The sequence below is a fragment of the Cyclopterus lumpus genome, chromosome 18, assembly GCF_009769545.1.
Source record: "Cyclopterus lumpus isolate fCycLum1 chromosome 18, fCycLum1.pri, whole genome shotgun sequence".
NCBI classification, from domain to species: Eukaryota; Metazoa; Chordata; class Actinopteri; order Perciformes; family Cyclopteridae; genus Cyclopterus; species Cyclopterus lumpus.
Window position 1 is genome coordinate 1,522,501 of NC_046983.1, and position 12,500 is coordinate 1,535,000.

General features: G+C 42.0%; 1 protein-coding gene across 1 annotated transcript in view; it reads right to left on the reverse strand.

Moving 5' to 3' along the window:
* LOC117747497 (protein FAM160A1-like) overlaps positions 1-4,316 on the reverse strand; it is a 16,538-nt gene extending 12,222 nt beyond the window's left edge. Inside the window, exons 1-4 of the mRNA XM_034556771.1 lie at positions 4,212-4,316; positions 890-1,082; positions 554-771; positions 1-86 (exon numbers count right to left, since the gene is read on the reverse strand). The exon at positions 1-86 is cut by the window's left edge and continues 99 nt beyond it. Of these exons, the coding sequence (XP_034412662.1) occupies positions 1-86; positions 554-771; positions 890-1,082; positions 4,212-4,316 (602 nt within the window). The remainder of the gene's footprint in view (positions 87-553; positions 772-889; positions 1,083-4,211) is intronic.
* Positions 4,317-12,500: the final 8,184 nt, after the last annotated feature.

Genomic DNA, 12,500 nt, shown 5'->3' on the forward strand with positions numbered 1-12,500 from the left:
ACCAGAGCGCCACACAGCTGGTTCAACAGGAGGACAAGCTCCGCCTCCACCACGCCGCCGCTGTCTGAGGGGGATGGGGGGGGGGTCTGGTGATTAACTACCCAGGTACCTGCTTTCACACCTTACCAGCTACACCTGCAGCATCCCAATTAACCTCTTGAAGCAGATTAATGTATTCAGACGCGTTACCAAGATGGAGAAACGTCTGGTTTTATTTCAGGTTCATACAACTACAAATCAAACCAAATAGAATACAACATATTAACATGCACATAGTTAATAATAACACATAGTAATCTGTGTTTTGATGTGAACGTCCATCATGTAGGTGAAGACTCATCTTCAGCTTTAACGAGATTGTTCATTCGTGAGCTTTGAACAGGGCCAGGCTAGCTGTTTCCCCCTGTTTCCAGTCTTTGTGCTAAGCTATGCTACGCTAAGCTATGAGAGTGGTACAGTAGCTGTGCCTTCTAATAATTCTCAGCAAGAAAGTAGTAAACATAAGCGTATTTTCCCCACCAACCAACTCACCGGCTCCGGTTCCGGCTCCGGCTCCGGGTCCGGCGCAGGAGGCCAGCAGCATCATGAGCGGTCGTAGAACCGGTTTGTGGTGCAGCAGAGGCTGCCTGGCCTGAGCCAGAAGCATCTGGTACATCCTGAGCTGCTCCAGCTTCATGTCCTCGGTGAAGTGTCTCCTCAGGCTCCAGAGGAACAGCCGCTCCATGACGCCCTCCACCACCACAAACTCCAGGATGGGACCCATCGCGCCTCCTGTGCCAGATGGGTGTGAGACCAAAATGCAATACGACGTGATGACACGTGATGACACATTCTCCTCGTGATGACACATTCTCCTCGTGATGACACATTCTCCTCTTGGCGCTCTTACCTTGCCCCGCCTCTTCCTCCATCAGCAGGAAGAGCATGTGTTCCACGTAGTTCTGGACGGCGCTGGCCTCGTCAGCCGGGATCGGGCCGAGGCGCAGCGCTCCGGAGCCGCCGCTGCCGCCGTGACCGGACAGGAAGCTCAACGCGCCGGTGACGCTGCGACCCGGCTCGTGTTTCTCCAGGATCTTCACCACCTGCAGGGAGGAGGGAGTGTTCAGTCTTTGTCTGGTGGTGGATCTTTAAAACAAGATGAATGATTACGTACAAAGAGCTGAACACATCAGATGTGTGTGGGCCGATGAGGAGGCTGCAACCTTCCCGACGTTGATACATAAAACCAATAACATATTCCCATCGTGTCTTCAGACCCTTCTTCTGCAAGTTCAAAGGTTCTGAGATGCTGTTTCTATTGCGTCCACTAGGTGAAAGGAACTCTTAGAGAATAAGGAAAACCTTCAAGGTCAACGAATTGTTTCCTCACAATTGGGAAAAGAACCTTGTCACCGTGTGTTTTCTGTTCATTAAAAGGCCATTGGGACATTTTGATGGGCAGAAAACGTCTTATTCAGCACGTACTTTGCTTCACCCTCAAGTGTCACTTCCGGTTCCAAAAAACGAAAAACCAAGATGGCGACGATCAAAAACCGAGATGGTTTTGAGAGACATCGTGAACACATGAAACCTGACGGGCCAATCACACGAGGGCGGTAAAGAGTTTGAAGATCGACAAGTTAAAACTAGTTTGGGCCAATTATAACATGTTAATAGAGGGAGTATAAAAACACCTGAACTTTTTAATTGCTTGATAGCAACTAAATATTTAGGATTTATTCATTAAGTTTGTTTTGCATCGTTAATATTTTTTCCATCCATCCATCCATTATCACCTCTTATCCGGGGTCGGGTCGCGGTGGCAGCAGGTTCAGCAGGCCGACCCAGGCCTCCCTCTCACCAGCAACACTTTCCAGCTCATTCTGGGGGATCCCGAGGCGTTCCAAGGCCAGCCGGGAGATAGAATCCCTCCAGCGTGTCCTCGGTCTTCCCCGGGGCCTCCTACCAGTTGGACGTGCCCGGAAAACCTCTAATGGGAGGCGTCCAGGAGGCATCCTAACTAGATGAACCACCTCAGCTGACTCCTTTCGACACGAAGGAGCAGCGACTCGACTCCAAGCTCCCCCCTGATGTCCGAGCTCCTTACCCTATCTCTAAGGCTGAGCCCGGCCACCCTACGGAGGAAGCTCATTTCGGCCGCTTGTATCCCAGATCTCGTTCTTTCGGTCACGACCCAGAGTTCGTGACCATAGGTGAGGGTTGGAACGTAGACAGACCAGTAAATGGAGAGCTTTGCCTTCCGGCTCAGCTCCCTCTTCACCAAGACGGACCGGTACAGCGCCTGTTTTACTGCTGCAGCCGCACCGATCCGCCTATCGATCTCCCGCTCCACCTTACCCTCACTCGTGAACAAGACCCCGAGATACTTGAACTCCTTCGCTTGGGGTAGGCAGTTTGCCCCCACCTGGAGGGAGCAATCCGCCGGTTTCCGGCGGAGCACCATGGCCTCAGATTTGGAGGTGCTAACTCTCATCCCTGCCGCTTCGCACTCGGCTGCAAAACGCCCCAGTGAATGCTGGAGGTCACGGTCCGAGGAGGCAAACAGGACCGCATCATCCGCAAACAGCAGAGAGGCGATCCCGAGACTCCCGAACCGGATCCTCTCCGCCCCCTGGCTGCGCCTAGATATCCTGTCCATGAAGGTCACGAACAGGACCGGTGATAAAGGGCAGCCCTGGCGGAGGCCAACACCCACCGGGAACGTGTCTGACTTACTACCGAGGAGACGAACACTGCTCCTACTGCAGGCGTACAGAGACCGGATGGCCCGTGCCAACGGGTCCGGCACCCCATACTCCCGCAGCACCCCCCACAAAAAACCCCGAGGGACCCGGTCGAAAGCCTTCTCCAGGTCTACAAAGCACATGTAAACTGGTTGGGCAAACTCCCAGGACCCCTCCAGTAATCTTGCGAGGGTAAAGAGCTGGTCCACTGTTCCACGACCGGGACGGAATCCGCACTGTTCGTCCTGAATCTGAGGTTCGACAAGCAGGCGGAGCCTCCTCTCCAGCAGTGCTTTCCCTTCCTGAGCCGTCGGATGGTTTGCCAGAACTTCCTTGAGGCCAACCGAAAGTCCTTCTCCATGGCCTCCCCGAACTCCTCCCATGCCCGAGTTTTAGCCTCCGCGACCATCGTCGCTGCAGCCCTTTTGGCCCGCCGGTACCCGTCAGCTGCTTCAGGAGACCCCTGGGCCAGCCAGGCCCGAAAGGCCTCCTTCTTCAGTTTGACGGCTTCCCTCACCCCCGGTGTCCACCACCGGGTTCTCGGGTTGCCGCCACGACAGGCACCGATGACCTTCCGGCCACAGCCGCGTCCACAATAGAGGCTTTGAACAAGGTCCACTCGGATTCCATGTCCCCAGCCTCCCTCGGGATTTGTGAGAAGTTCTTCCGGAGGTGGGAGTTGAAGACCTCCCGGACAGGATCCTCTGCCAGACGTTCCCAGTTCACCCTCACTACACGTTTGGGCTTGCCAGGTCTTTCTAGCCGAGTCCCCCGCCATCTGATCCAACTCACCACCAGGTGGTGATCAGTTGACAGCTCTGCTCCTGTCTTCACCCGAGTGTCCAAGACATACGGCCGCAGATCAGATGATACGATTACAAAGTCGATCATTGATCTCCGGCCTAAGGTGTTCTGGTACCAGGTACACTTATGAGCCACCTTATGTTCGAACATGGTGTTCGTTCGACAGTTAATATTTTTTGCATCTTTAATATTCAAACTAATAAACTTAATTCATCGCTATGATAAATGTAATGAAAAGAGAGAGACACGGAAGAATGTAATTCACTGTCTGGACTTAACTGTGTTAACCTTTGACCTCAGCTACTTCAGACAAGGACCACACACACACACACACACATACATGCACACACACGCAGACATGGAGTGTGTGTGTGTGTGTGTGTGTGTTCTTGGCGGCCGTAGAGAGAGAGGCTTGTCTCTAAATGGATCCTGTGTTGAAGGGCCAAAGTCTGGGTCAGTAATGCACACACACACACACACACACATACACACACACACACACGCACACACACACACACATGCACACATACACACACACACACATGCACACACACACACACACACACACACACACACACTCAGTCTGCCAACCATTATGAGGACAAGGGGACAGAAGAGATGAAACTGTAGAGAGAGTTCTTCTCCTGATTGATTAACTGATTGATTAGTAGATGAATTGATTACCTGTGACCAGTGGTTCTTGAAGACGATCATACAGGTCTCGGGGTCGACCCCTCTCAGCGTGAGAGACTTCCTCCGGTTGCCCCCGACAACCACAGAGGCCATCATTTTGACTGGCAGTCAGGTGGTTATAGCATGTTCCAGATCAGTGAGTGGGCTGGACCAGGGCAGGGAGGGGGGGGGCATTAGCTGGCTCTCTCAGCCCAGGATCAGGCTCTTTTCCTGGGCTCGGCCTGGCAGCTGCTGGCCTGCAGAAGGTGGATGGGGAGAGAGTGGTCACTTCACCTGCAGAACCTGAGAACCTGAGAACCTGAGAACCTGTCACGTGACCAGCTGTCTGAACATTGATGTCACATGGTGTGTGTTTGAGGGGATTTCATGTAATCCGCAGCAAGAGGTCTATGAACGGAGAGCCGAGGGGATCAATACAGCCGATCAGCTGATCGTAACACAGAGATGGAGGCTCTGTGTTCATTCATTGTCTCTCTCTCTCTCTCTCTCTCTCTCTCTCTCTCTCTAAACACTAATGAGAACCGAGGCCCGGAACAGGAAGTGAGGGTCGTCAGCAGCAAAGATTGAAAGGAAACGCATCCCGAGTCCCACCCAGAGTGTTTCCTCAGGACATTCCAAGGATTCCTACAGAGCTCACCAAGAAACCTCTAGAACAACAAGGTAAAGAACCCTACTGTAAAGAACCCTACTGTAAAGAACACTACTGTAAAGAACAACATGGTAAAGAACCCTACTGGAAAGAACCCTACTGGAAAGAACCCTACTGGAAAGAACCCTACTGGAAAGAACCCTACTGTAAAGAACCCTACTGTAAATAACACTACTGTAAAGAACACTACTGTAAAGAACCCTACTGTAAAGAACAACATGCTAAAGAACACTACTGTAAAGAACACTACTATAAAGAACACTACTGTAAAGAACACTACTGTAAAGAAAACTACATTAAAGAACACTACTGTAAAGAACACTACTGTAAAGAACCCTACATTAAAGAACACTACATTAAAGAACACTAATGTAAAGAACACTACATTAAAGAACACTACATTAAAGAACACTACTGTAAAGAACACTACATTAAAGAACACTACTGTAAAGAACACTACTGTAAAGAACACTACATTAAAGAACACTACATTAAAGAACACTACTGTAAAGAACACTACATTAAAGAACACTACTGTAAAGAACACTACATTAAAGAACACTACATTAAAGAACACTACATTAAAGAACCCTACTGTAAAGAACACTACATTAAAGAACACTACATTAAAGAACACTACTGTAAAGAACACTACGGTAAAGAACCCTACTGTAAAGAACACTACTGCAAAGAACACTACATTAAAGAACACTACTGTAAAAAACAACATGGTAAAGAACACTAATGTAAAGAACACTACATTAAAGAACACTACTGTAAAGAACACTACTGTAAAGAACACTACATTAAAGAACACTACTGTAAAGAACACTACTGTAAAGAACACTACTGTAAAGAACCCTACTGTAAAGAACACTACTGTAAAGAACAACATGCTAAAAAACACTACATTAAAGAACACTACTGTAAAGAACACTACTGGAAAGAACACTACTATAAAGAACACTACTGTAAAGAACAACATGCTAAAGAACACTACATTAAAGAACACTACTGTAAAGAACACTACTGGAAAGAACACTACATTAAAGAACACTACTGTAAAGAACACTACTATAAAGAACACTACTGTAAAGAACACTACTATAAAGAACACTACTGTAAAGAATCCTACTGTAAAGAACACTACTGTAAAGAACCCTACATTAAAGAACACTACTGTAAAGAACGACATGCTAAAGAACACTACATTAAAGAACACTACTGTAAAGAACACTACTGTAAAGAACACTACATTAAAGAACACTACTGTAAAGAACACTACATTAAAGAACACTACTGTAAAGAACACTACTGTAAAGAACACTACTATAAAGAATACTACATTAAAGAACCCTACTGTAAAGAACACTACATTAAAGAACACTACATTAAAGAACCCTACTGTAAAGAACACTACTGTAAAGAACCCTACTGTAAAGAACACTACTGTAAAGAACAACATGCTAAAGAACACTACTGTAAAGAACACTACATTAAAGAACACTACTGTAAAGAACACTACTATAAAAACCCTACTGTAAAGAACACTACATTAAAGAACACTACTGTAAAGAACACTACATTAAAGAACCCTACTGTAAATAACACTACATTAAAGAACACTACATTGAAGAACCCTACTGTAAATAACACTACATTAAAGAACACTACATTGAAGAACACTACATTAAAGAACCCTACTGTAAAGAACACTACGGTAAAGAACCCTACTGTAAAGAACCCTACTATAAAGAACACTACGGTAAAGAACCCTACTGTAAAGAACCCTACTGTAAAGAACCCTACTGTAAAGAACACTACTGCAAAGAACACTACATTAAAGAACACTACTGTAAAGAACAACATGGTAAAGAACACTACTGTAAAGAACACTACATTAAAGAACACTACTGTAAAGAACACTACTGTAAAGAACACTACATTAAAGAACACTACTGTAAAGAACACTACTGTAAAGAACCCTACTGTAAAGAACACTACTGTAAAGAACACTACTGTAAAGAACAACATGGTAAAGAACACTACTGTAAAGAACACTACTGTAAAGAACACTACATTAAAGAACACTACTGTAAAAAACACTACTATAAAGAACACTACTGTAAAGAACACTACATTAAAGAACACTACTGTAAAGAACACTACTGTAAAGAACACTACATTAAAGAACACTACTGTAAAAAACACTACTATAAAGAACACTACTGTAAAGAACACTACATTAAAGAACACTACTGTAAAGAACACTACTGTAAAGAACACTACATTAAAGAACACTACTGTAAAGAACACTACTGTAAAGAACACTACATTAAAGAACACTACATTAAAGAACCCTACTGTAAAGAACACTACATTAAAGAACACTACTGTAAAGAACACTACTATAAAGAACACTACTGTAAAGAACACTACATTAAAGAACACTACTGTAAAGAACACTACTGTAAAGAACACTACATTAAAGAACACTACTGTAAAAAACACTACTATAAAGAACACTACTGTAAAGAACACTACATTAAAGAACACTACATTAAAGAACCCTACTGTAAAGAACACTACATTAAAGAACACTACTGTAAAGAACACTACTATAAAGAACACTACTGTAAAGAACACTACATTAAAGAACCCTACTGTAAAGAACACTACATTAAAGAACACTACTGTAAAGAACACTACTATAAAGAACACTACTGCAAAGAACACTACTGCAAAGAACACTACATTAAAGAACACTACTGTAAAGAACACTACATTAAAGAACACTACTGTAAAGAACACTACTATAAAGAACACTACTGTAAAGAACACTACTATAAAGAACACTACTGCAAAGAACACTACTGCAAAGAACACTACATTAAAGAACACTACATTAAAGAACCCTACTGTAAAGAACACTACATTAAAGAACACTACATTAAAGAACACTACTGTAAAGAACACTACATTAAAGAACACTACATTAAAGAACCCTACTGTAAAGAACACTACTGTAAAGAACACTACATTAAAGAACACTACTGTAAAGAACACTACTATAAAGAACACTACATTAAAGAACACTACTGTAAAGAACACTACATTAAAGAACCCTACTGTAAAGAACCCTACTGTAAAGAACACTACATTAAAGAACCCTACTGTAAAGAACCCTACTGTAAAGAACACTACATTAAAGAACACTACATTAAAGAACACTACTGTAAAGAACACTACATTAAAGAACACTACATTAAAGAACCCTACTGTAAAGAACACTACTGTAAAGAACACTACATTAAAGAACACTACTGTAAAGAACACTACTATAAAGAACACTACATTAAAGAACCCTACTGTAAAGAACACTACATTAAAGAACCCTACTGTAAAGAACCCTACTGTAAAGAACACTACATTAAAGAACCCTACTGTAAAGAACACTACATTAAAGAACCCTACTGTAAAGAACACTACATTAAAGAACCCTACTGTAAAGAACACTACATTAAAGAACACTACTGTAAAGAACACTACTGTAAAGAACACTACATTAAAGAACCCTACTGTAAAGAACCCTACTGTAAAGAACACTACATTAAAGAACACTACATTAAAGAACACTACTGTAAAGAACACTACATTAAAGAACACTACTGTAAAGAACACTACTGTAAAGAACACTACATTAAAGAACCCTACTGTAAAGAACCCTACTGTAAAGAACACTACATTAAAGAACCCTACTGTAAAGAACACTACATTAAAGAACACTACATTAAAGAACACTACTGTAAAGAACACTACGGTAAAGAACCCTACTGTAAAGAACTCTACTGTAAAGAACCCTACTGTAAAGAACACTACTGCAAAGAACACTACATTAAAGAACACTACTGCAAAGAACACTACTGTAAAGAACACTACATTAAAGAACACTACATTAAAGAACCCTACTGTAAAGAACACTACATTAAAGAACACTACATTAAAGAACACTACTGTAAAGAACACTACGGTAAAGAACCCTACTGTAAAGAACCCTACTGTAAAGAACACTACTGCAAAGAACACTACATTAAAGAACACTACATTAAAGAACACTACTGTAAAGAACAACATGGTAAAGAACACTTCTGTAAAGAACACTACATTAAAGAACACTACTGTAAAGAACCCTACTGTAAATAACACTACTGTAAAGAACAACATGCTAAAGAACACTACTGTAAAGAACAACACGGTAAATAACCCTACATTAAAGAACCCTACTGTAAAGAACCCTACATTACAGAACCCTACTGTAAAGAACACTACATTACAGAACCTTACATTACAGAACCCTACTGTAAAGAACACTACATTACAGAACCCTACATTACAGAACCCTACTGTAAAGAACACTACATTACAGAACCCTACATTACAGAACCCTACATTACAGAACCCTACTGTAAAGAACACTACATTACAGAACCCTACATTACAGAACCCTACATTACAGAACCCTACTGTAAAGAACACTACATTACAGAACCCTACATTACAGAACCCTTCATTACAGAACCTTACTGTAAAACTACTGTACCTCTGTGCTGCTGCTGAAGGGATGATAAATCTATTCGTCAACATCTGTGTCTCTAATCTGTATGTGTGTGTGTGTGTGTGTGTGTGCGTGTGCGTGTGCATCTGTGTGTGTGTCTGTGTGTGTGCGTCTGTGTGTGTGTGCGTGTCTGTGTCTGTGTGTGCGTGTCTGTGTGTGTGTGTGTGTGTGTGTGTGCGTCTGTGTGTGTGTGTGCGTGTGCGTCTGTGTGTGTGTGTGTGTGTGTGTGTGTGCGTCTGTGTGTGTGTGTCTGTGTGTGCGTCTGTGTGTGTGCGTGTCTGTGTGTGTGTGTGCGTCTGTGTGTGTGTGCGTCTGTGTGTGCGTGTGTCTGTGTCTGTGTGTGTGTGCGTCTGTGTGTGTGCGTCTGTGTGTGTGTGTGTGTGTGTGTGTGTGCGTGTGTTACATGCCATCACACACACATGAAGGATTAAACACACACACAGATTTTCTGACCTGTTTTATTTTTTTCAGGCCTTTAGCAGATTGAGTTTTGAAATAATCTTATAATAGATGATGAAGCACCTGTTTGGCTCGGGGGCACTGCGGCAGCCCGGCGTGGGGATCGAACCTGCAACCTCTTGTTCCTCACTGAAAACCTCAACATTCATAAAACAGTGAATCAACTCGTTCTGACTCCAACGGGATGAAACAGCTGATCTCAACTTTACATTAACAATGGCTTGTTTTTTAAATAAGAAATACTTAAATTATTATTAGATTATCAAACTAGTCGCCAATCATTCGACCTGTCGATCAATCAATATCTACTCAATGGAACAGTGTTATTTACTGTTGTGACTCTTTAGATCCTCTAAAGTTAAGGTTACTTTGTTGTTAAGAGTAAAAACACATTAAAAACATTAAAAACACTTTAAAAACACATTAAAAACACTTTAAAAACACATTAAAAACACTTTAAAAACACTTTAAAAACACATTAAAAACACTTTAAAAACACTTTAAAAACACATTAAAAACACTTTAAATACACTTTAAAAACACATTAAAAACACTTTAAATACAACGGTGCAAACAATCAAATCAGTTGTTCTATCAGACAAACGTGTGAGTTGTGATCAATAAGATCAGTTTGTGTGTTTAGGTCCTTAAGTAAAAGTATTAATACATTAAAGTACTCGAAGTATTGATCGATCAGTTACATGTGTTCCTATTGTATCTGATGTTTCTGGATTAATATAAATATATAAAAGAACACTTTCTGCTGAGTAAAGTTATTAAACTTATCATCTCAAGTAACCTTAATTTAAAAGAATGAGGAAGAAATATTCATATATTTATATTGTGGTAATAGTATACTAAATGTATACCATTTGATATAGTATTACCACAATATTATTATATTTATAATGTAGTATTAATATACCAAAAGTATAACTATTGTTATATTATTACCACAATATTATTCTATTTATAATGTAATATTAATATACCAAAAGTATAACATTTGGTATATTACCACAATATAAATATATTAATATTGTGATGTTTACATATATGTAAAATACTCATAATATATTGCAAATATACTTAATACAAAAATAAGTATAATTTAATTGATCTATCGGCATGTATATTAGCACATACACAGTTATAAATTGTACTAAGTATACTTTAAGTATAAAAATATACTAAAGACACTTAAAATTGTGCTTAAATACTATTTAATCACAACTAAAATATATTACGTACACAATAAGTTGTTCCAAAATACCTCTTTATTTTAACTGTAGTTATAAAACTACATGTTAATCTACAGACTGACCCTGAACGCACCACCACAGACAGCGTGTCTGTGACAGCACGCAGGTTTCATATTCATGTGTTTCTATTGATCACTTTATTACATTAATAATCTACTCTACCAGGTTGTTTATGATCACACTCTCATTGTGTATTTATTGATCACTTTATTCTCTTCTATTGTCATATATGTCTCTCTTTCCCTGAAGGAACGTGCATGTTTATTCTACTCGTTTATATTCGTTTACTTGAAGTATTTAGTATTTGCATATTTGTATATTTGTATATTTGTATATTTGGTGTAATTTGCTCGTTTTTAATCAGTTTTTTAAAAAACGTTTAACGAAACTAGAGCACAAATTAATAAGTTTACATGATGTTTTTCTTTTTCTTTTGCAGGTAAAAGCTCACGTGCGGAGGTTCCGACAGACGGTTCTACCTGAAGGAATGAGGTTCTGAATGGTTCTACCTGAAGGAACGAGGTTCTGACGAGGTTCTGCCGGGTTCTGACGGGTTCTACCTGAAGGAACGAGGTTCTGCCGGGTTCTGAATGATTCTACCTGAAGGAATGAGGTTCTGAATGGTTCTACCTGAAGGAACGAGGTTCTGCCGGGTTCTGAATGATTCTACCTGAAGGAATGAGGTTCTGAATGGTTCTACCTGAAGGAACGAGGTTCTGTCGGGTTCTGCCGGGTTCTACCTGAAGGAACGAGGTTCTGTCGGGTTCTGAATGATTCTACCTGAAGGAACGAGGTTCTGTCGGGTTCTGAATGATTCTACCTGAAGGAACGAGGTTCTGCCGGGTTCTGAATGATTCTACCTGAAGGAATGAGGTTCTGAATGGTTCTACCTGAAGGAACGAGGTTCTGTCGGGTTCTGACGGGTTCTACCTGAAGGAACGAGGTTCTGACGAGGTTCTGCCGGGTTCTACCTGAAGGAACGAGGTTCTGAATGGTTCTACCTGACGGAACGAGGTTCTGACGGGTCCTACCTGGAGGAACTCTACGGGCCGTAAAGTGGATCTGAAGCCGGTTCCGGTCCAGAAGACGTCCGTGGACCCGAGGTTTCTTCCTTCGAACCGGCCGCTCGAGTCGCTCCTGACCGCAGCTCCGTCCCTGAGGCTGTAAGCCGCTCAGCCGTCAATCACTCGGCTGCTAGGTGACGGCCTGGTCCCGCCCACAGAGACAGGCAGCCCCGCCCCCTGGTAGAGTTTTAATGATATAAACAGACCATTAACCACTTTGAACCGGAAGTT